Source organism: Euleptes europaea, chromosome 6 (genome assembly GCF_029931775.1).
Source record: "Euleptes europaea isolate rEulEur1 chromosome 6, rEulEur1.hap1, whole genome shotgun sequence".
NCBI classification, from domain to species: Eukaryota; Metazoa; Chordata; class Lepidosauria; order Squamata; family Sphaerodactylidae; genus Euleptes; species Euleptes europaea.
The window spans coordinates 35,789,144-35,814,508 of record NC_079317.1 but is presented as its reverse complement, the minus strand read 5'-3'; the positions used below and the strand labels follow the sequence as shown (position 1 = coordinate 35,814,508).

At 41.6% G+C, this 25,365-nt stretch overlaps 1 protein-coding gene across 1 annotated transcript; it reads right to left on the bottom strand.

The window, feature by feature from the left end:
* Positions 1-56: 56 nt before the first annotated feature.
* MLH3 (mutL homolog 3) lies at positions 57-25,215 on the bottom strand. Its single transcript, XM_056852189.1, has 12 exons — positions 21,975-25,215; positions 20,196-20,294; positions 13,627-13,697; positions 12,063-12,167; positions 10,287-10,359; positions 7,700-7,771; positions 6,758-6,866; positions 4,835-4,994; positions 4,320-4,343; positions 3,169-3,247; positions 2,290-2,441; positions 57-186 (listed from the first exon to the last, which is right to left on the bottom strand). Exons 1-12 carry the CDS (start codon positions 25,201-25,203, stop codon positions 100-102), a joined length of 4,260 nt encoding a protein of 1,419 aa, XP_056708167.1. The 5' UTR covers positions 25,204-25,215; the 3' UTR covers positions 57-99.
* Between the last annotated feature and the right edge of the window lie 150 nt (positions 25,216-25,365).

The following is a 25,365-nucleotide window of genomic DNA, read 5'->3' as shown; positions in this document are numbered from 1 at the left end:
TGCTTTCAAGGCCACTATCTGGGCCTCACCACTTTGTGTTCCGGAGGAGGAGCTGCTGGAGACAAGATGCTGGGAACCAATGAAGCACTGAGACAGGGCTCATGTTTTCCTAGTTACATCCCTTTCTTTCCTAAAGCGCTGCCAGGCTTTAGCCATTCTTCTTAATTTAGCCAGATTAGGCTTAGGCTGGAGGGGAGAAAAAAGAGCATTGAATGATATGATACCGCCTTGCCTCAACAGAGAGTATAGAATCCTATTTATGAATATGTTCTATACAAATGGATATTCATTGTAGGAATATCGCACAAATATCTTCCCTCCCCAAAAATAATTTGTAAAGGTGAAAATTAAGTACTTTTTGTATGTACAAAATTAAAGCAGAAGACCCGCAAGGGCTTGCGGGGGATGTCTCGTTTTTCCTTCCCCCCTTTTTTCCTTTCTCTTCTGTGAAAGGCCCCACAGAATGTCTTCTTTTCCTACTTCCTTGTCACCTGCCAGCCAGCCCACCTTTTATTTGCTCCCCCATCTTCAGCCTTCCCTCCCCTGGCAGCCTTTACCCGGGAAAACTATGTCCTAGTTGCACAGTGCTAGGATGGGCCCAGTTGCACAGTGGGGAATTTATGTGGACTTGCTGGGGGCACCTCATTTCCCCCATATCTCCTTCCTCACAATGATTCCTCTTTCCCTCTTCTTGGCAACCAGCATATCACCTTTCCCTGGCTCTCTCTCTCCTTCCCACCCACCAAACAACCTATCTGTTATCTGCTCCCCCATCTTCAGTTATATTTATTAGCTTCATATATACTTCATCTTTCTTCTCGATGGTGGCCCAAAGCAGCTTATGTTTTACTCCTCCCCTCCATTTTATCTTCACAACAGCCTTGTAAGGTAGGTTCAGCTGAATGTGTATGACTGGCCCAAACTCACCAAGTAAGCTTCCACAGCAGAGTGGGAATTCATACCTGGATCTTCCAGGTCCTAGTATGTAACTTTTACCACTATACCACATTGCCTTTAGTGGGGTGGCTGCTGTGGAACAGTAGCAAGCAGTCAGCCCTGGCTAAGTCATGCAATTTGGGTGCTATCAAGGCATTTGCTGGTTCCTGCCAGGCCTGGCTTAATGAGTCCTCCCTCAAAGGCTAGAACAGCCTGAAAAGGGCCCTGCCCTTCCCTTTGCCTTTTGCTAACAAAAACTGAGGCTTGAAGGGCTGGAAATGCAGTTGTGGTTGCCTTGCAATGGTCAGTGAGGGCATTTGGGTCTTAAAGCTTCTATTATTTGGGGGGTGGGTTAACCCCCCCCCCCCCATTATTATTTTTTTAAGATTTCAGATTTTTCTGCAATGCTGGGGCTTTTTTCAGGTTTGTAGAAAGACCTGTCTTCTCAGTTCATGGGTCCAACTGATGGATTTAACTATCCACAGATTTGGACATGTTGAGAATTAGATATATTGATGGCGCAAACCTAGATGAAAAGGGGAGAAGTAGTATTTAGTAAAAATCTATGACAAGGTTGTTGTTTTTCTGTCCCATGCTGCATGAAAAGTTGTTTTGCAGCTACTATCTGACTCAAAAGTGCAACAAATGAGCAAAAGTTGCTTGGAGCCCCATTGATGTTCTTGCTCTGGATGAGTGGGGGAGGGGAGCAGCTGGGAATGGTGCAGGGCCAAGACAGGTCTGGAGAAGGTCCAGCACAGAACAGCACCTACAGCTGCCACTTGTCCTTCTGGTGGGAGAGTTCAGGGAAGGATGACAGTTGCTTCTAGCACTGTGGGCCCCAAACCTTTTGAGTTAGCATTTTAATTCAGAAGGTCCTGGGTCCAAATCCATCACTTCAGACACTGAGCCAGATTGTCTGCCATGGCACTATGAGTCTTGTATTTTACTTATTTGTATGTAATCCTGTAAGAAATAAGGTGAGGTTTTTTTATACCACAAAAACACAGGCAAATGTTTCAATTGGGGTCTTGCCAGCATGATATCCCCACCTAGGTGGTCCATTTGGAAAAGTGATCTTTTGGGAAACATCATACACAATTTTCCTTTTATACTTAATGAAACGTTTTCAGGAAGCCCCCACCCCCCATTTCCCCCTCTTTTTCTGCACTCCCACAAGTTTAAAAATATGGAAAAGGCCCTCAGTTAACCATTATCTCTGTGCCACATGGAGAACATGTTGCTTTTGAACCAGACAAGGAGAACTAGGTCCAGTTGTTTGTCAGTATGGGATCTGCACAGGGCACACACACAGTTAAAGCATCTGTGCATTTTAATCAGCTTCACAGCATGTACCTGACTATCCTGCTGCAGGTGGTCTGTATCTGCAAGAGGCAACATGGAGGGTCTTCCATGAGCGCACTGGAAGGGCAACTGACAACAGGACAGACCTTCCATTAGCTGGCAGCTCTCCTCAAAAGTCAAAGTGTCATTAAACTTAATAGCACCTGCAAGAGAGGGGGGAAAATATGAAACTTGGAAGTTCTGCAAGCAGGGGCAGCTCCCTCTTTACCCTGAAGCTGCATAAAAGCAGAGGAGAGCCTGGCCCTTTCCACACTCGAAAGCATAAGAGTTGTCTTGCCAGATCAGATTTACAAGTCAGAGTGAAAGATATCTCCTTTCCCCCTATGTCTGGTATTCAGAGATGCCTTCCAAAAATAATGGAAGATCCTCCTAAATAAAACACAACAAAATCATAATATTTTGCCCCCAGATTCTTCTGTGAGAGGTATGAGAGATGCCTGTGGTGGGATGGTCCCCACAGGGCAGCTTGTTTTATTTACCAGAGGGAACTTGGAATTTACTGGGCTGGCCCAGGTTCCAAACTACTGGACCCTAAAGGGAGAATGATGTTTGCAGTACCATTTTGTCATAATCTCTACTAGTCTGCTTTTAACAAAGTTATCCATGAGCTGTCTGAAAGGGCTAGAATACGGGTGTCAAACATATGGCCCGTGGGCCAGATCCAGCATCTTGAGAGATCTTATCTGGCCCACAAGCCAGCTGAGACAGCCACCTCCCCCCAGTCCCGTTCTGGGCTGGCGAGGCATGGCCTGGCCCAACCAAGTGACATTTATGTCATATCCGGCCCTCGTAACAAATGAGTTCGACACCTCTGGGCTAGAAAGTGTGCTGTGGAAGAAGTCAGGTGGCATGGAGAATATTTTTCCTTACCATGGCAAGCCTGCGAAGCCAAAACCTTCAGAATGGTTAGAGGAAGTGTTCCTTGTGCTCCTCCCGTGGTCTGTAGTAGCTGGAAGCAGAAAGACATCATCTTGCTTATAAAACAAGACTGATCAAACATCCCAACAATGAGAGAAAGCTCCTGTGCCACCTGCTGCTGCTACTGTGGCGGGGTAGATTTTGGCACCCCCTTGTGGAAGCAGCTGAACTGGAGGGCTTTGGCCTCATTCCTTGGTGACAGCTGGGAGGAGGATTGCTCAGCAGTGGGGTGAGGGGCTCACCCACTGCCATCTTGCCTACAGTCCCCCAAACGTCCTGGAGTCAACTCTTGTTTGGAATTACTCATTGGCTATTTGGTCCCTATGATCAGTGACTCTGCTATACAGACTAAGAGAAGATTTACACGCTACCTTTCAAATGAGGAAACAAATCTAAGTCATCCTCTTTCCCACCCACCTGATTTAGAATCTCAACCCATGCAGCGTCTAGAATGCTTTTTTTAACTCTCTCTACCCAGTTACAGATATATACGGTTCACCTAATGAAGAATTATGTTATTAATGAACATCTTTCTACTCCCTTGTATGGATTGTTCTTTATTGTACTTGTTTTGGAAGCTTCCCTCCTGCTGGACTACATTGTACAATCTCAAAGAAGGAAGTGAACTCCCTCCTATCAGTGAGCCAGAGTAAACATTAGCTTTGAAACAGCTAGATGGCCCTTCTCCAACAGTAACAACACTTAGCATTTATATAGTGCTTTCAGTGTTCAAAATACTTCACCAGGTAGGACAGCTGTGATTTGCCCTGACTGGGTTAGGATATAAGTTTCCTGTAGGATGCTGGAATGGATTCCCCAACAGTGCAAATATCAGCTCTAGGAATGTGTCATTTGAGGTCTGGAAAGCAACATGAGAGTTACTGCACCGCCCTGCACGTTTATCTCAAACTGTAGTCCAAATATGGATTGGGGATTCTTGTGCCTGCTATTCACAAAGGAAAAACATGCTGAAGATCCAGTCTTGTCTGATCTGGCAATGATTGGAAAGATTCTAAAGCATGAACTAAAATATACATCCCTGAATTAGGAAGGTAGCATGGAAATCTACCCAATTCTGTGCTCTTCTTTAAAAGATAACATACCTCAACTTGCTCTCGAACGAACTCCTAAAATAAAACAGTAAAAGATGCAAATCAGTCCAATGTAGTTGTGTTCATCTTCACAATTACTAGTCATCTATCCATCACAGTGGTTATCATTACCTCAGATAACAACCAATTCAAAATCTAATGAATCTATACAAGTCACTTTGAGGATATAAAGATTATAATATACTAGCGGCCTCAAGGGAAAGTATGTGGATGAAACCAAGAAGTGCTCTGCGTAATGAATTCACAGACACAATATTAAAGTGCTCATCCCCTCCAAGTGAGCATGACCAGAATCTCTTAAACGAAATGTGTGAAATCTCACATTATTTATTAAAACATTTATATCCCGTCTTTCCTTGTGGTTCAAGGCAGCTGTCCTCAGCTTGTTTGAATACAAAGGACAGTGCTGCTGCTGCATTGCTGTTTGCACAAGTGGAACCGCACTTTCCTTCCCACTCAAGCATCACTGGATCCTATTCAATACATTTCTTGCCTCTCCCTCTCACCTGCACAATGCTCTTAGCCACCGTCTGTCTTCCACGGCGCAATTCATTGGCCTCTCTCTCTACAAAACACAGTGGCACTTTCCCTACAAGAATCTGCAAGGGATTGTTCTCCGGAAAGGATAATTCAAGGCCCAAGTCTTCTAGAGTTTTGTGGTAACACCTGCAAATTAAAATTTAAGCACAAGCCTCAGAAATGGAAGATCAGCCCCAGACATTCCCCTTCCTCTGGGTGCTCAATATCCCAAGCCATATTTACTACAGTTTCTCAAAAACAAAACAGGCTATAGTAACGCATCTCCCACATTATCTGTTGAACTGTTTATTCACAAGGAAGTCGGATATAAATATCCTGAGTACCTTTTACAGAGAAAAGGTTCTTGCTAATTTGGATATTGGCTTGGATCCTAATGAATGAGTTCTGTCTGTGCAGGATAGTCTTCTGCAGTGAAGCGTGATTCCTCTTCTGCTAAAACTCCTGTTTGTGCAAGGGCCCACTGAAAACCATTGATCATGCACAAACAGAAGTTTTAGCAGAAAAGGAAGCACAGCCATGGCACAGACTATCTCAGGCGCACTGAACTTGTTCAGAGATCAAAGCCATTCTCCCTTGAAAGGTGGTGTCTGCTTTTGTGGTGCCCCATATATGATAGAATTGTTTTGAAACTAATGTAGCAGATGATTTAAATAACAAATTAATGTGTGCTTGTCATTTTAATTACAATTCTGTTACAACAGGATCTTAACAAATAGAATAAGAAACAAACAAAATGGGTTAATTTGGAGCTGATGTGCAGTTTTACTGTAAAGCAAAGAATACAAGGATCTTATTGATAAACCTGAAATGAGGCTGAGAAATATTTGCTCAGGGCCTCCACAATTACTGTATGAGGAAGAAAATGATTATGTATGTGCCATCAAATTGCAACTGATTTATGGTGATCCCAGCAAGAGACTTTCAAGGCAAGCGAGAAGCAGAGGTGGTTTGCCATTGCTTTCTTCTCTAGATTCTTCCTTGATGGTCTCCCATCGATGTACCAACCCTTCTTAACTTCCAAGATATGACAAGATTGGGCTACACCATGCCGTCTTCCCTCCCAAACATCAATCACCCCAATATTCCCGAAGTATAATCAAGGATTCTTCTTTTTGCTTGCAGAAAATTAAAAACGTCAATGTCTATGCAAAGTTGGGGTTTTTTGGGGGTTTTTTTGTGCAAATATCTGAATAACAGGATTCCACATTTTTCCTAAGCTGTTTATTACACTGGTGTCTTTCACACAGAGGCTTTCCCATGGGTTGGGTGCTGGACTAAAGGGGTTTTTCTCCAAGCTTCTTTACAACATTATTTTCCATTTGTTGTCCCTTCTGTGGTTTTTGCATTGTTTCTCCATGCATTCTGTGGTTTTCTCATTGTTTCTCCATTTTTGATCTGATTTAAGAAACACCGAGGAATGACAAAGAAACCACAGAAGGACAGCAAATGGAAAATCATATTGTGAGGCAGCTCAGAGAAAAACCACTGCAGTTCGGTACCCAAGCCACAGGAAAGTCTCTAGGTGCTCTTATTTAAGGCCTTTACTCTAGTGCTTTACTATACATCCCCCTGCCTCTGTAAACTTATTCTTCTTGTACTGTCTTAGGCAGACATAATGAACAATTATTTCCCCTCTTCCTTTCTGACATCCTTGAAAACATTAGAAAGCTGGCAATGTGTTCCAGTCACCCCCAACCTTCTGTTCAGTAGGCTAAACACAAGCTCCTTTTCAGAGCTCCTTTCCAGCAATTGACTCCCTTAGCTCTTTGTCTTTCTCTTTCACGCTGCAACTGATGAACTGCATAATCTTTCCAGCACAGAATGGGACAAACTCCAGTACTTTCTCTGAAGATATATCCAATATATTTGACACTGTGGCTAGTACTAACCACAAGAGTCTTCTCTGTTCCTCTGTTATCTCAATCTCCAGTGGTGGACACACAGTGGAGGCCAACAACTTCTTCTTGCCTGATGCTTCAGACTGCTTCTCATAGGAATCTGAGGGTAGAACAAATGCATTGCTTTTTAACTGGCATACAAGAACCATCCTTACTGTCTGACCCCACATCCCTCAAGTTGGGAACAGAGCACACATATGGAATAAGAAATGGCCACATTCTCTGGCAACTGATAGGACACCTACACTATATGAAACAGAAATAGAAATATTCTCTGTACTATTCTCTGCCTTCAGCAACAGCCTCCTTAACACACTCAAATTCCCAGCCAGTGTCAATTGCAGCCATCCTAATAAGCAAGACTTATTACAACATTTCCTTCAACAAATGACCATCTCACAATATAACAGAGTGAACTGTTAGAAGTGTATGACTCTATTACTAAACCCTTCAACAAACACTTCCCTCAGTCCCAGAGGGCATTTCACATTCTTTAGCAGCTTCTGCTGCCAAGTCACAACCAGAGAGGTTTCTCTTGGACTCTTCTCTGTATGAAAGTTATAGCTTTTGTTGATGAAGAGGTCAATGAACTGTTACATGTACAATGGACTACTGCTGAGTTTTATGAAGTTCTGGCCAGAAACTCCTGAGGCTTGAAGCAGCCGCATCCCTCGTAGGGAGTTTAAGCAAATTGCATTCTGCTAAAATTATGATGTGTAAAGAGAGAACAAAAGAAACCAGCAGACACTTTGCTGTCACTGCAGGAGGGGGACATTGGTCATCCCTGAGCAAGTACCCAATCAAACCAATGCAATATTTCCATTCTCTGCAATTAATTACGTGGGCATTACAACTGATCAGAAACAGTTTGTACTTCCCCCACATTATTTTGTCAGGAAGGAAGCCACTGTGCTCGCCTAACTGAATCTGTACCTATGATAAGTTGCTCAATGCGGATACGTTCATGGGCAGCGTGTTGATCCACCAGCACAAGAAGGTTTCCATCTGGAAATGCAAAAAAGGGGATCATCATCTTTATTTCTACCATATGTTTCAGCATAAACGTGTTACAGTTTTCATTTTATTTTATTCCCACCTTGTGAGGCTAGGATAAGAGAGAGTTACCTAAATCAGTCTACACGTGTCTCAACCGTAATTTGCAAATTTGCTAGCACAGAACAAACACATGTATTTTGGGTATTTTAATATACTTGGGATCTTAAACCTGTGTATACCAAGGTCTAGATTCAGATCAACACTCAGAAAAATGGGGGAGGGGAAGACCATTAAACAGAAAGAGTTTTTATTTATAAACAGGAAGCATGAACAAATTAATCTATGTAAGTAGAAAAATGGCAATGAAAATTACAGAAAGGAAAGAGTAATGTGGTAAATGACACACACAAATCTTTCCCTAGAACAACTGCCTACATACTGGGGAATAAAACTAAAAGGGGGGAAACAAGAAATATGAGCCTGCTCCTGGAGAGAAGGGCGGCTGTCCTCAACTTCAATGAAGCAGCATAGGGGGTGATGAAACTGACCAGGCAGGGGAAGGTGATGCCCAGTCAGGCCCATGGAACAAAGAAGCAAGAGGCCAACCAAAAGGCTGGGGTAACAGGATGCATTCCAAACTGGCTACTCAAATTGGACTGAGGGGCAACTCTTTATATCTTTTTGCTGAGACTAAGGAGAGGAAGGGGTGTGAGCACTGGATATGGAAATAATAAAAATGCTATATTTTGAAGATGAGACAGCAAGAAAGGAATTCCTTTGTCTGTATTGTGGAGGGGAATTTTCCCATTCTGCCATTAGAGTATCAAATATGTTCCCTTGGGAGATTTGGAAGTTACATAGGTAAGCATCTGTGGCCAGATACTTGAAGTGATTGAGGAAGGGCAAGATTTTTCTGTCTAGTTGCTGAGATAGCTGGGAAATTGCTGGAATAGGCCCATTGCTTATTGTTTTGGAAATCTGAGACATGAGTTAGGATCAAATTATCTGGAAAGAGGCTCTGAGGTCCTTAGGGGAAATGGCCCTCAACTGAATCCCTCTTAGGGTGGGTATTTGCATGATACATTGAGGAGCTACCCTGGATTCCTTTCTTGGCATGACTCATTGCTTTTTGATATTAGTTTAATTCAGGCTTATCTATCAATCCTAGGCCCACGCTGAGGTGTACACGTGTACAAACAGCCCATTCTGGGGGGCGGGGGCGGTATTTCCACAGCGGCTGGGAGCAGCACACCCACATCCTCAGAGGCTTTCCAGCCGCCATGGAGGTAAAAAAGGTATTTAAAAAACACAAAGGAAAAAGAAGAAAAGGAAAAGATGCCCCATTGAGAACAGTGAGGCTATGACACCAAAAAAGGTGTCGTAGCAATGCCACTGTGTGAGGGGACGTTCCTGGGGCGAGAGGGGTTAGGAGGCTGACTAGCGTCAGCACTGCCCCTGGGAACACCCCTGGACTGCCTCCCCCACACTGGTGTGGACATCCTCTTCTGGGATTTAGTTTCCAGAGTGGCTGCGCTGGCAGTAGGGGCTGGCAGAGCTCCGCGGCTCCTGGACACCAGCGTTATGCCCCCATGCTGGCATAGATGCCACTCTATTCCTTGATAAAGTGGCACCTAAGCTGGCTTTGCCCCCCCTTCAGGAATGGGCTCAAAATGGGGGGGCAGAGCCATGCTAAAAATGGGGGTCTAGAGGGTGAGGGCATAAAGACAGACAAGTGGCCAAGGTTACCCAGAGAATCCTTAGGTCGATTGGCGACTTGAACCTGAGATTTCCTAATCCAGCACTCTATCCAGTACACTACAGAGGCCCTCTTTGTATGAGGCAGATTGGAATGAAAACTGTCCTCATTTCAAACATGATTTTTAGTACTGAGGGATCAGGAGAACAGTATACTCAATGCTAGGTAACATTTCACCAATTGATATGGTAAATGACTCTCATAATTTGAATTTACACATGTTCTTAAGCTACTTTGCATGGACTTGTTCTACTTATCCTGCTCTGAACTGACACCACCAGCGCATTTGCTGGATGGCATTGTTTATTTTTTAATAATGTTTTTAGAGTTTTTAAAGCAATATATTTTGCAATTTATATACCATAGTTTGCATTGTTGGGGTTTTAGTTAAGTACTCTTCCCTTTTTTGTGTGTGTGTGCCAACCTACTCACATCATAGTGTCAGAGAAAGCTGTGCTTATATGTCTGTCATCAGCTTCAGTCTGTGCTAAGCCAGTTGTAAGCAAGTGCTGTCTAGCACAAGATTTGGCTTTTGGCTCACCTCTTTCTACAAATGCTGTTTTTTAAATATTTGCAGTGAACAATCACAACTGACAATTCAAATCTTATATATGTTAGTACATCTGTGGGAACTGGCATGGGCTAAAATGGCAGGGAAACAACAAGAATATTAAGGAAGATGGACTATTTGATATACTTCTTCTGTTCCCATTCCAAGTCCAGTCAAAAAGTTTAATCCCTGTTAATTAGAGGGGTCAAAACTCTTACCCATCTCTTTGTTTTCATCTGGCCTAGTGTTGATTAAACAAGCAATAAATTTATTGTCCACTTGATTAAGGACCTGTAACACATTAAAATGATCATTGTTAAATTAAAAATTCCAGACAGTAACTATGTAAACATTCAACAAGAAGACTTTAGAGTTGTCTAAATGTCTAAGTTTGTTGTAGAATGTTAGCTGTGCTAGCCTGTTGCAGCCAAAATAGCAAAGTCTCTTGTGGCACCTTAAATTCAAACAGCTGTCAGGAGCCAGCACCCACTTCATCAGTTGCATGAAGAGTTACATTTGGTTGGAAGAAATATACACAGAGATACAAACAGAAGAAAGGGAGGGGGCAGAGGGAAGAGTGAATAGCAAAGCCAGAAGACCCAGCAACGAGGACATCAGCATGTTGCATTATTTTGCCAAACAAAGAACAAAAACTAGTTAAAAAGATAAACAATCCACTGAGAGTGGGTATGGATCACTTATGATGAACTGGCAAATTATATGAACAGTGTATTTAAACCTCTAAAGAGGCAATTACTTTTGTAGTGAATTACCCATTCCTAGGTCATTTATGCATGGTCGCTTTACCCTCCTTTATTCCCTGTTTCAGCCAGGATCAAATTTTTCAGTATGCACGTTACCTCATTCCTTGGAAGCTTAACGCTGTTTCAACGCAAAACGAACCCAGCTTTTCCCATTCCTCTTCTGGCCCGAATTAAACCATTCATCCTGGCTCATTCCGGAGTCACAGAGCATGCATACTCTGTTCTTGGGTTGAGCTTCGCCCCACCCTTTTCTAAACCCCTCTTCAAGGCAGCATGCAGATAGCCAAACAGGGGAAGCACAGAAGATTGGCTTCTCTCACAGCCAATGACAAAGCAGTGTGTAAAGAGGAAGGGATTCAATAGCTTCCTGCTACCTCGGAGATCTTTCTGAGCAAAAGAAACACTTTTTTAAAACGAGGCTTCGATTTCTTCCTCCCCCCTTCTTTCAGATTGCTCAGTTTTTTGTTTTTTGTTCTTAAAATGCTTTTTTATGCAGCAGTTGTGTCTGGGGGGAAGGAAATCTTCTCTCAGGGTGAGTACTGCAAAGTCAATCAATTACAGAGCAGCATTTAAAGGGGTGTGACTTGATTTGAACTTGAGAGACTGCTTTTCTGTATTCATGCCTTCATTAGCACACAGTTTCATCCCTGATCATTCCAGCCAATACATACAGTTTCCCCCAACCCGGGTTACTTTGATCTTGGCTGAAATGGGGAATAAAGGAGGTTAAAGCGACCATGCATAAATGACCCTAGTTCCTATTGAGCTCAAGTCTAATAGGGACAAATCTGCATATAAATTCCAATTCAGCAGTTTCACACTGGTGTCACCCTTTGAAATTTCTTTGGTAAAATATGGCCACTTTCAAATCTGTTACTGAATATCCATGGAGACAGACAGTGTAACCCTAATAACAATTAAACCCCTCTAAGCCCACAATGGATTTAAGAAGGGTGTAACTTTGTTTAGGACTGAGCTATGAAATGCTTACCTGCTTGTTTCTGTGAGTCCCTTTGCAAGGTCTGGTATTTTTTTACATAGACATAGTCCAGTTTTGTCAGTGTAAATGGCAGAATTGCTGGCACATGACAGCATTTATCATAGAGGATGTGCGAGTGAATGAGAAGATCTGTGACTGTACCAATCTACATCTCAACAACAATGAAGACAATGTTCTTTGTCTAGTTACAGCTATAGTACTGCCATTTAGGCTTACACTAGGAGGTTTACCTGCATTGACTCAATCATGTTTTTGGTGAACCGGTAAGGATACAGGATGTTATGGATTTTCACAGCAAGGTTATCAGCCTGTCCGCTGCTCACATTAAGAGCAACCTACAAAACAAAGAATATAAAATAACATCTTATGATGCCCAAAGGAATAACAATATATACTTTGTTTTATATATATATATACAACACAAACACATGAACAGGAGACAGGGTCATGTCTTCACCCATGGGTGGATAGAAAGGGACAGACAAATCTCCCTGGAGAGGGAATTCCCTAATCTTGGTGCCATAACCCTTTCTTGGGTTGTTACCTGTTTAGCCTCAGATGGTAGGGGTACCTGAAGCAGGGCTTCTAAAGATAACCATAGTGGTTGGATAGGTTCATATGGTATAGGGCTTTAAAGGTCAGTACCAGCATTTTGAATTGGGACCAGCAGCAAATTGAGAGCCAGTGTAGGAGGAAGAAGACTGGAGTGATATGGTCCCTACAACCCACTCCAGCCAGAATTCTGGCCACAGCATTCTGTACCAATTATAGCTTCTGGACACTCTTCAAGGGCAGACCCACACAGAGCACACTGCAGTAGTCTAATCTAGATGTTACTAGGGCATGCACCACCACAACAAGACCTTGCTCTAACTGTTACTCTACATCATCATTAATAAGGGAATGCATGTTAAAGGTAACTCATCTATTCAGAGAGAAGTTCCTTGTCTAGTGAGATTTTGTTTCCAAATTTGAAAAAAGTCAGTGTAGTCAAGTTAAAAAATATGCATGTGCGCCTCAACACAAATTTTGTACATTTACAAACACATCTATGTTAAAGTTGTTTGGAAATAAGTTCCATGAATCTCAATTAGATTCAGCTGTAAACACTGCAAATACGATGAGAATAAAGATAATATTTCTCATGAGGAAAAGGAACATAATGTAGGATTGCAGTACATATGGTCATTAGTTACTTGGATCCCACCAGCCCATTCTGCTGTGCCAGAATTCTGTGTTCCTAGAGTAAGGAAATTTCCACCAATGCAAGAGGCTCTTTTGACAGCAGAGGGGGATCTAATGTTGGTTGAATGTTCGGTAAACCAGAGGAACACACGAGTGTCCGCAGTATGGACTGATAGGGGGAAGAATAAATGGATGGATTCCATCACATGTAAGAGTCCAGATAGCTTTACAGTACTAATCACATTGCTATGTAATATCAAAGTTAGCAACACAATACACTGACATTTTTAATTTCCAGATGGGGAAAAACCATTTTAGGGGGCAGTGCATTTTCCTCAACTCAAGATAATTGATTCAACAACATAAGCAGGGCTTACCAATTTATTGGCTGCCAAATTAAAGGAAAAAAACTCTGAGCAACATAGCACCAACTTCCAAACCGCAGTGATCATCATAAAAAAAGACTAAATTAATAGCAAAAATAATCCCTGGGCACACATAAAATAACTGTTTATAATAGCAATTTTCCCTATATCAGTCCAGAAAGTCACAACATAATACAAACATGAAATAATTCCCTCCAAATCATTGCTACCTAATGCCACCCACCTCTGGGTAGTGAGCAAACACAGGATTGTCCCATTCTGAAAACACAGACTGAAGAGATTCTCCTTGTGCATCTAGAACAGAACACAAATACAGTCTTGAACTTTGAAGGCTGCTTCACACCTCAGATGTTTCTCTTGCATGAAAGAAAACTGGATATAAAATTTGAAGTGTATCAGCGAAGTGTTTCATTGCAAATACACAGACTAGGCACTCACTGCACTTTAGAGAAGGAAAAAAAAGAAGTGTTGAATTAGATTTCCCATCATCTCCCAAACTGATACTTAAGTAACTCAGTAGGGAACTGGTAAAACAGCTAACAAGTAAAATTTGTCTGGTGCATCATGTAGGATCTATATCTGGAAGATGACATCGCCTTTCATAGGCCTTGAGGGTCTGCTGACCCTAGGTTAAAGTCAGATCCCCTCACCCACTCTAAAGCAACTACTCACCAGCAACAATGGATCACCCAATGGAAATACAAATCCAGGGGCTAGTTCCTGCAATAAACTGCAGGGCTACCTCTGTATTCATATCCACTGAAGTAACATCATCACATGACTCCATAACATTAGCTATAACATGGTGCTCACAGGCGCTATGGTGCCCGCCAAGTGTTTGTAGATAGTGGGCAGGGCCAAGTAGGGCTTTGCCCAGCAAGGGTTCTGCTTGGCTGTGCTGATTATTTAAAATGCTGCTTTGAAAGCGGCTGCCACCACAGCACAAGGATCTGCACAGTGTTACTGAAGTTAAGCTGTGGCAGCCATTTTGTTCCTCTGCCCACCATGCTGTGTCAGAATTCCAAATGTGCCTGCAGGCTCAAAAAGGTTGGGGACCCCTAAGCTACACCATCAAGGACTCATTGACCTGCATGTTTCATAATATGATGCCTGCTATTATATGTCAGCAATGGTGTAGTGGAGAGCCAGTGTGGTGTAGTGGTTAAGATCGGTGGTTTGGAGCGTTAGACTCTGATCTGGAGAACCAGGTTTGATTCCCCACTCCTCCACATGAGTGGCGGACAGTAATCTGGTGAACTGGGTTGGTTTCCCCAGTCTTCCACAAGAAGCCAGTTGAGTGACCTTGGGCTAGTCACAGCTCTCTCAGCTCCACCTACCTCACAGGGTGTCTGTTGTGAGAAGGGGAAGGGAAGGTGATTGTAAGCTGGTTTGAGTCTCTCTTAAGTGGTAGAGAAAGTCGGCATATAAAAACCAACTCTTTTTCTTCTTCAATGCCTTTGACATTTACATTGCCAAACTGGACCATGTCTATTAGGGATATGCACCATTTCCCCCGGTATCTTTTGGATTTGGGTTTATTGGACCCAAAAAATTTCAGAAAAGCCGAAAAAAGCCAAATACCCATACTGGTAAATGTTTTTTCCAGCTTTTTTCAAATATCCAAAAATTTTTGGCTCCGTTAAAGTCTATGGGAAATTTTGGGGGGGTTCTGGGAGGGGGGCTGTTTTTCAAGGTAGAGGCACCAAATGAAGTTTTTGATGGTTTCCAATGGAAGGTAGGGACAGCCCTTTGGGGGCCCATAAAAATGGACCCACTGACCCAAACTTCACCAAACTTGGGGGATTCTTCCGAGGAGAGTCACCTGCAGCTAAGCTGCAAATTTGGCCCCACTACCTTGAAAAACAGCCTCCTCAGAGCCTCCCCAAAATTCCCTATAGACTTTTATGGCCCAATGTCACACCTGAGCATCTCTTAGGAAAACTTCCCACCATTGACTTCAATGGGGGAGGGGGACTGTTTTGCTCCAACTGCATTCAATGGGAGGTCTTTGCAGGGCTCTGGGGGGCTGTTTTTCAAGATAGAGGCACCAAATTTGCAGTACAGCTGCTGGTGACTCTCCTCAGAAGAACCACCAAGTTTGGTGAAGTTTGGGTTGGGGGGTCCAATTCTATGAACACCCAGTTTTCCTCCATTTGGCCCCCATCCATTGTTTCCAATGCAGGGAAAAAACAGCCTTTTTTCCTCCAGGGGAAAAGCAAAGTGTCATGCTTGTGAGCAACCACAGGTCAATGCCTCCCACCCTAAGAACCAACCCAAGCCCTACAGAACCATACCAAAACACAGCTAGTTCAGAGCTAGTTATTATAAATGTTTGAAATATCTCCTTAGTCCACTATTATTGAGGGTTATGAATGCTAGTATGGAGACAGGAACGATACCACAAACGTGGAAACAGGCCAATACTACCCTTATACCAAAGCCAGAAACAGATCATACAGAAGTTAAAAATTATAAGCCTATCTCATTGCTAAATAATGATTACAAATTGTTTGCTGATATTTTGGCAAGCAGATTGAAGATTGTACTTAATGAGATAATTCAAGAAGATCAGGCGGATTTTTTTTACCAGGGAGACAAATCAGTCACAATGTTAGAGTAGTGCTGGACTTAATAGAATTAGCAGAACAAAAACCTGACCTGCAATTAGCATTATTTTTTCTCGATGCTGAAAAAGCATTTGATAATGTCCACTGGAATTTTATGGGAAAAGTGCTGCAATATATGAATTTCGGCCCTAAATTTAGAAGGGCTATAGACAGTATATATAATTCTCAAACAGCTACTTTATTAATAAATGGGGAAGAGACACAGAAGATAGAGATTCAGAAAGGTACTAGACAGGATTGTCCTCTTTCTTCATTATTATTTATTTTGGTATTAGAAATATTAAATGAGAAAATTAGGGGAGACAGAGCTTTAGGAGGGATTAAAGTGGGAAAATTTGAATACAAAGTAAGAGCTTATGCGGATGATTTGGTATGTATCCTTGCCGACCCTATTGATAATGCAGGGAAATGGATGGAAGTACTTAGAGCCTATGGAAACCTCTCAGGTTTTAGAATAAATAGAGATAAATCCAAAATATTGGGTAAGAATCTTACTGATAAACAACAACAGGAATTATCTTTAATAGTGGGCTGTAAAATAGAAAGTAAAATTAAATATTTAGGTATTTGGATCACCAAGTGTACTATAAATTTATTTCAACACAACTATGTGAAAATATGGGAAAAATTAAAAAAGACTTAATAAATTGGGGGAAATTGCCAATTTCTTGGTTTGGAAGAATTGCCATAATTAAGATGATGGTTCTTCCAAGGATGTTGTATTTGTTTCAGAACTTACCAATTTTGAAAGGTATTAAGATTGTTCAGCAGTGGAAAAAAGTATTGGTAAACTTTATCTGGGGTAAGGGTAAACATAGAATCTCTTATATAAATCTTATAGTTGCTAAGGATAGAGGAGGTCTGGCCCTCCCAGATTTAAGATGGTACTATGAAGCCACTTGTTTTGTATGGCTAAAACAGTGGATTACACTTGATAACCCTAGACTTGGAAGGACACAATATAAGATTTGGCTGGCATGCATATTTATGGTATAAAAAGAATAAGGACAATAAAGATTTTAAGCATCATATTATTAGAGCGAGTTTGTTACAAGTCTGGAAGAGATATAAAAAGGGTTTTGAATTTAAAACGCCGGGATGGCTTAGACCTTTGGAGGCCTTTTCAAGAAGAGGACCTAATCCTGATCTATATTGTAAGATGTATAGGGAATATTTACAATATGAAAATGGCCAATGGAAATTAAAAAGTAAGGAAGAGCTAGGTATCTCAGATTGGTTTAAATATTTCCAATTAAATGATATATTTCAAAAAGATCAAAAGCTAGGGTTTATAGATAAAAAGAAAACTTTGGAGGTAATATTAGAATCAGAAAATAAAGGTATGATAGCTAAAATGTATCAATTAATATTAACTTATAATTTAGAACAAGAAAGAGTTAAAAAGGTTATGATTGCATGGGCAGTAGATGTAGGACATGCTATCCAGCTGGAGGATTGGGAAAGACTGTGGAAAAAAGAATTTAAACTTACAATCGCAAGTAGTATAAGAGAGAACATGTATAAGATGTTTTATAGGTGGCATATGACTCCAGAAAGTGTCAGACTCTAGGACTCCGTTGCATTTCAGGAATAAACTCCACTCCAGGCGTTTGCAGAGAGTTTGAAAGTTTTATTTGGAAAACAAACGAATTCAGTAGTCTACACAACTTAAGGTTAGAATGAAGACAATGCATTTAGAGATCAGCTTTATAGGATGCACACACTAGAAATGTTTACACATGAAGGCTTTGAAATGCAAAACATCAGAGGTCTCTCAACCATCAAGAGAGAGAGGGTTCCGGTGAAATCACACCTTGAGATCAGAGCAGAATTACAATAGGGAAGTTACTTTGAAATGGGGGTATAGGGGGCCTCTGGCTATAGCACCTTTCTCCCAAACTGAAGAGACTTTCCCATGGGAAGAAAAGGTGGGGGGGGGAGACACGGAGCTTGCTATCCAGGGCTCGACTGCATGCCCTCGCTGACAGAAAGATTGGCTAAGATGGATAATTCTATTTCTGATAAATGCTGGAGATGTAAAGAATGTAAAGGTACATTTCTTCATGTTTGGTGGACTTGCGATTTAGTTAAAAATTTTGGAAAAAGGTTATAAGAGAAACCAATAAGTTGATTTATGGCAACATAAAAAGAAAACTGGAATATTGTTTAATAGGTCTATTACCCAAAGTAATGCTGAAATCAGACAAGACAATTTGTCATTATAGTTTTGCAGCCGCAAGAATATTAATAGCGAAAACCTGGAAAGGAGACAGTAGGCTCCTTTTAAAATATTGGAGAGACAAAATGTTATATTTTTGTACAAATGGCCAAATTAACTAATAGTCTACATGGAGGTGATGTAGAAGACTTCAAAAGAGATTGGCATAAGGCATTTGTGCACTGGGCTGACACAGCAAAGACTGATTTTATGAAGATTGTGGAAGAGCTGTAAATGAAATCAAACTATTTTTGTAAAGAAGATTCAATTTTATAGTGGATAATATAAAGCTAAGAGGTGCTTCTCCGGAAGTCACAACGGGGGGTGGGTAAGCACATAGCACAAAGGGGGGTAGGGGACTTTTTTTTATTTTCATTTTTATTTTAACTTTTTATATAATCTCAATTGCAGCAGCCTAGCAAAAATGCAATGCAAAATGCATTTCAGTTATTGGCCAAATAGGAACGCTCCAACAAGCTCTCCTATTTGTCCCTTCACAATGCCTCTCCCCTCCCTCCTGGTGCCCTGGATACCAGACAAAGGGCAAGAAAAGGGCAACAGGAGATTGCTCCTTCCACAGCAATCCAGCAAAGGAGGCCCCACCTTTGCCAGCCCAGCAGAACCCACTTGGAATCTGAACTGAGCACCAGCCAAGGTAAGTTTAAAGGGGTGTATTAAAATTTAAAGCCCAATTGTTAGCCTCACGAATGGGCTTTAATTTTGTTTTAGAATTTTAAAAAAACAAAAAAAACATGCCCTTACCCGGGCCGTGAAAAAGCCAAAACGCTGAAAAAAGACAAAAAAGGGATTTCAGCTTCATCCAGTTAGCAGGGCTTCTTTTCAGCTGAAAAAAAACTAAAAAAGCCGAAATGCCTTTTTCTGTTTTTTTCAGTTTGACATATCCGAATGCACACCCTAGTGTCTATGCAAGAGAACAGATGGACAAATCAGATATTTTTAAAAAACCAGTGGGGCAGGTCCTAGACATTCAATAATAGACCAAAAATAGAAAAGAGACCACTGAAAAGCTGACAAGCTGGAATTCATATGCAAATCTGATACTATCAAACTTGTGCCCAACTTGGGATGGTTAGCTCATTACAAATGATAGTTGTTCTTCCTTATAGGTTTATATGTACGTTATTCAGAGTTATTCTACTTATCCAATTCATGCAATTTATCAAGAGGTAAAGGAGGACCATGGCCATTATAAGTAAATAATTTACTCTATTTGGACTCATTTTCACCTGAACTCTGCAATGTAACACATCATACATTGCCTTGTGACACTGGGCTTTTCTGGGCATTCTTCATAATAACTCCCCATCACAACCACCACCTTCTTCTGTTTGCAGCTTTGGGATTAAATCTCTTTGTCAACTGAATGTGACACTTCATGGCTCTGGCTCACAAAATCTTTGTCAACTTTGCTGTCTTCAATGTGTCTCTATTATTTTACCCAGAGCAGGCGGTATCAGTAATCTTTGGAAAGGATTGTTAAAGCGGCACCTGGTTCTTTATGCAGCCTTATTTTAGCACTACCCACCATGCCCTAAGAGAACACAAAGTTAGCTGCCCATTCTGTTCCCACTGGAAAGAGACACATACCAGAACAATGATTCAACTTTGCTTGGATCTTAAAAATTACATCTGATGCCATTTCCAGCCAAGAATGAAAGCATACTCAAAAGAGGAGATTAAGTAATTTCTCCTCAAGTCACAGATAGAGTTTTCTATGGAACTGGGCATCTCATAGTACCCATGCTCGCCCAATAATTGACTTTGACCTACGAGAGTTATTTCCAATTTCACACATTAAGTGAGTCATACAAGTCCCATTGTTAACAGACCCGGAGTAATTCCAAGTTCCTGTTGGGACAGCTGGCAGGCTTCTTTGATTTGTTTTTATTTCATATAGTACTCCATGTCCTGGTAAACTGGGCCTACCTCTGAAGTCTTGGCTTGCCAAATGCCTCTCTCTCTGAGGTCTTGGAAGGAAGGGAACAATAAACTCACTTCTAAAAGGATGACATCTGCTCTGGAACCCTAAATAGCCAATGAAAGAATTACTTCTGTAGATACTCTTACAAACATAAGTTTGCAAATTCATCCTGTTATTTTTACTATTAAAAGATCAAACAGTGATTAGCTCTGCAAAAAAACAGAACAGATTTATACATTTTTTAATGCCTTACAAGGGAGAAATAAAGTTACAGGCACTGTGTTATAAGAAATTACTAAGGAAAAGTTCATATGAACTGTTCAGGAGCAACAGGACAGCAGCTGCCCAGATTGTGGCCTGAAACTGGAAGACAAATTTACTTTCCTCCTAGCAGCAGCGGTTTAGCAGGCATTAACCCTTTCTTAACCATAGAAGTTGCAGAAAGGCAGGGAACGTGGGAGCTCTTGGCCATAGCAGCTTCTCTCTCATTTCCCAGCTGGCCAGTTTCAATGGACAGATACCATGGTCTCTACTAATGCTAGAGCTGCCAGCTCTGGCCTGGGAAATCCCTGCAGATTTGGGGGAAGTGCCTGTGGAGGGCGGGTATTTAGGGAGAGGAAGGACCTTGTTGGGGTGTAATGCCATAGATTCCACCATCCAAAGCTGTTGTTTTTTTCCAGGCTACAGACCTCTGTAGCCTGGAGATTAGCTGTAATGCTGGGAGAACTGCAGGCCCCACCTGGAGGCTGGCAACCCTAACTAGTGCCAATTAGTGCTTCACACCTTCGTGTGTGTGTATGCTTGCTTACTGAAAAGGTGGGGGAGGGCAAAATATAGAGGAAGGTTATAAAGCAGCTTGGGAAGTTTGAGAAATACTACAATTAGAACCCCAATGCCCCAACTTTCTGTATATTTAAATTGAAATTTGTTATCTCCCATGTGGCCCAAAGAATTCTTAAAACAAGAGTACAGAATGAAATCAGAACTACACTTACACTAATAGAAACTGACTGCATGAAGACTACAGGATACAGAGCCAGTATGGTGTAGTGACTAGGGCAGGGTCTGCCAACCTTTTTTGAGTCTGCGGGCATATTTGGAATTCTGACACAGCATGGTGGGCAGAGGGGGAAAAATGGCTGCCACCGGAGGTGGAGCCAGTCACAAAATGATTGCCACAGATTAACTTCAGATCCTTGAATTGTGGTGGCAGCTGGTGACAAAGCAACATTAAAAAAAAAAATCTGCACAGCCAATCAAATTTCCAATAGTGATCAGAATCCTTGCAAAAGCCTTACCTGTCCCTGTCCAAATCCTAAAAACACTTGGTGAGCACCAGAAAAGGGGTTGGTGGGCACCATTGTGCCCCACATTGGGGACCCTTGGGCTACGGTGTTGGATTAGGATCTGGGAGACCAAAGTACAAATTGCCTCTGCCCTGGAAGCTGATTGGATGACCTTGGGCCTTTCACTCTCTTTCTCAGCCTCATCTACATTACAGGATTGTGTGAAAGTAACATGGAGGAGGGGGAAATTATGTACACTGCCCTTGGACGAAGGGTGGGATAACAATGTACTAAACAAGCCTACAGGACCCCCAGATTATGCTGTTGCCCTTGACGACTTGATATCTGCAAGTATATTTTTTACACGTGTTAGATGAAACACAAAGGCTGAAATCCTAAGAACATTTTCCTGGGTGCAAACCACACTGAATAAGATAAAACTTAGTTCTAAGTGGACCTGCTTAGAATTGATCCCATAGTTACACACTGTGAACTTACCATTCTCCACGACATTTACAGCCATTGTACTTATATCTTTAGTACATACAGCCTTAGGTTCCCCACTAGGAGGAGCGCTGTAGGTGCTCAGTCCAGTCTTTCTGTTGATGTATACTGTCCTACCCAAGGATGCATCGAACTGATCAAACCACTTGGAACGATTACACTGTGACTCCTCATTCTGAGCTGGATTTGCATTATCTGTATCTTCATTGATACTTGACAGGACCACTATGGGTTCACAAATGTTCACATTTTGGTTTGAAGATCCATCCATAGCACTTGTATCTTCACAGGTGTCTTCAGGGCATACCTCTTTATTAGGCAATGCCACTTTTCTCTTTTGGGAGGTGACATATTCCCCATCAGTGTCAATGAAACAAAGGCTGACAGTATCTTCCATATCTACTGCTCTTGTGTTAGCAATTTCCATGGGATTACTTTGCACAGGAGAGCGTGGAGCAAAACTGTGGCTCTTTGTCCCTATTCCTCTTGTGAACAACTGAGATACAGAATAGTTACTTTGCAAAAGATTATTTTGAGGTGAGAGACATCTGCCTTCATTTTTTGGGCTTGAATTTAATTGAGACTGTTCAGAAGGTTGCCCTCTGGGTTCTGAATGTATAGTTCCTTTAAGGCTTCCCTTCATTCTAGACACTTTAGAGGCAAGTGTACCTGTGAATCCAGAGCTTCTTGGGGCTTTTGTTCTGCTTTGAGAGTAATCTGTCAGGGTCAGAGGGTTCTCTCTTACATATGTTTTCCTGCTTTCTTCAGAAGAGAACTGAGACTTTTCCAAAGGAAGAAGGCAATCGTGGCCATTATTATTACATCCAACATGCTCTTTAGCTGGAAGGTCACAAATGCTTGAGTGTTCATGATTTTTATCCTTATCAGTGAGAGACCTGACACAGGCCAGGCCTGCAAACTCATCCACATTTTTTGCAGCTATTGATTGTGTATTCTTTATGGTCCCATAATGTCGCCTGAATTTATCTAATGATCCCAGTTTTGGATGCAAGCTTAGTTTTGTAAAGGGACGGTGCCCGATTCTAGTTACATTCTCAGGCATTTGCTTTTTTGAGGTTGCATTATCTACATTATGAACAGAACCGGATGGAGCAACGGAAATCAGTTGTTTGATGCATTGTCTCATGATGTCACGTTTGCCAACAGCTGCAAGTGAATCCACCTCATCCTTCTGGCCTGACGCATGCCCAATTTCCATGTGTTCATAGCCATTTCCTGTGTATATACCTCCTGTGGTCATTCTCAAACATTCTTGAGTACTTGAGGTCTGTCCTGACAATGTAAGCTTTTTGTCAAATACATCTCTGGCACTTACTGGACCTAGTACACACGGTATGTTTGATGAATAGTTAATATCTGCTGTTTTATCTGGTGGCTGACTTTGCATAAGGTGTACTATTAGGCCTGTAGAACACAACTTTATAGATTCTTTTCCCATTGCTGCTTCTCCATGGGGATTTAACTCTGTAGGAGGCCCTCTGCCCTCTTCTGCCATCCTGCATTTTCTCACCAAAGCACTTCTTAAAAGAAATGGATGTTTGCATACATTAACATCTCTCACATTTACAACGTGTCCAAGAGTGGCAGAGCTGGAGCTACTTTCCTGAAATGCTGGATCATGCAGGCTGTTTGTGTCTTTGCCAGATGTCTCAGAACAAAGCGACGCCCCACTATCACTGTCTATTTCTAAAGCATTTGACAAGTCCTGCCCACAGCCTTCTTGTGGACACTTGGAATTTGTTACCTCAGTCTCTGGATCACCACATACATTTTGCTCTTTGTGCAGGTTACTCAATTTTGGGAGATCAAGAGTGGTGCCATTTTTGTTAGCCAGAGGATTTTCCATTTTATTACAACTTTCATGAACTGGCTCTGTGATAGTCAAATCTGGGAGAGCAACTGTTTCCTTCATATTGTTAGTGGGTCCTGTGTGATCTGATGTCTCCTTTTCAAGAATTATTTTCCTTCTGACAGACTTGGATTGCAGATTAAGCATTTCATAAGAATCCACAATATTATCACAAGCTCTCTTAAAGTTCTCCTGCATGTGTTTCTCCTCAGGAAGAGAAGGACGTAAAGCCATAGCAGAATCCAAACAAAAGCCATTGTTTTCATTAAATTCTTTAACGTCTTCACCACATGGCTCAATAAACAGATGTTCTCGCTTTAAGAAGGTTTTCACTCCCTCTTCAATGCAAAGCAGGAGAGAATCCCAACTGCGAAACTCTATTAGAGTTTTTGCCGGTTCCAAACACACATCATATTCATCACGCTGGCACTTGACATTCATAACAAAGACTCCATAGAGCTCTGGGCCAGAACGATGGCGAACAGGACTCGAAGTGACAGATCCGCTTTTTGTTTTACATATTACACTTTGTTTTCTTAATAAAAAATCAATTAGCTTATGTAATCTTGTTTTTAATACCAGTCTATGGTTCACATACAAAAATTGAATATTTTTATTGTAATGTCCTTCAATACTGATATAGCCACTTATCTCAAATCCTCCAGACTTATGATATATTCCTCGCAATTTCTGTGATTTACCTAGACCATAAATTTGAGAAAACCGAGAGCACACATCTTTTGTCTTGGGTAGCTGAAGCGTCATAGAACAGGAAGTATCATTTCTTAATGAAAAAGAGACAGAGGGATGCATAAGTGAAAGAGCCTCTACCTTATGCCTCACCCTCTCAAATTCCATTATGGAATCCATGCATTTTCTCCGCACAGGTAACTGGTGGAATAAGTTGTACACAGTCACTGTTGTTCCAGCACTTGGTCTATTCAATTCTGCTACAGAAACTTCCAGTCCTTTTCCATTGTGAAATAATTTCAAAAAGGTTCCTGCAATCTTATTTGTCTTAGACAATATTTCTACTATGCTGGCCATGCTTGCAATGCTTGCCAAAGCCTCTCCCCGGAAGCCATAAAACGTTAAATTTTCTAGGTCTTCCACTGAGTAGCATTTACTGGTAAAGTATCTGTTCCCCACGTTGCTGAGGTCTTCTCTTCCCATCCCAGAGCCATTATCTACCACCTGGATTTTAAAGGTTTCCAGATCCACTCTAATGGCCACACATGTTGCTTTGGCATCTATACTGTTGAAGACAAGCTCTTCAACACACTGCCCCAGAGAAGTGATGGCCACTCCAGAACGCAAACTGGTTTGCACTTCTTCAGTCAAGCATTTGATCATGACAAAAACAGACAGATGAACAACTCAGGAGACTGGAGATGCATTGCACTTTCTCATTCTATGAATCTCCTGTTAAAAAAAAAAACAGACAGAAAAGAAAAAAATATGTATTATTTTTAACCAGAGTCCTCATAAACCCCTTAACATTTTTCCTACAATGCC

Excerpts from the sequence above, each read along its gene's own strand:
- MLH3 (XM_056852189.1), bottom strand. The coding sequence starts at position 25,203 with ATGATCAAATGCTTGACTGAAGAAGTGCAAACCAGTTTGCGTTCTGGA. Across the intron at positions 20,295-21,974 it reads TGTAAATGTCGTGGAGAATG|GGTTCCAGAGCAGATGTCAT; the intron begins GTAAGTTCACAG and ends TTGGCTATTTAG. Across the intron at positions 12,168-13,626 it reads TGTTTGCTCACTACCCAGAG|GTTGCTCTTAATGTGAGCAG; the intron begins GTGGGTGGCATT and ends TTTGTTTTGTAG.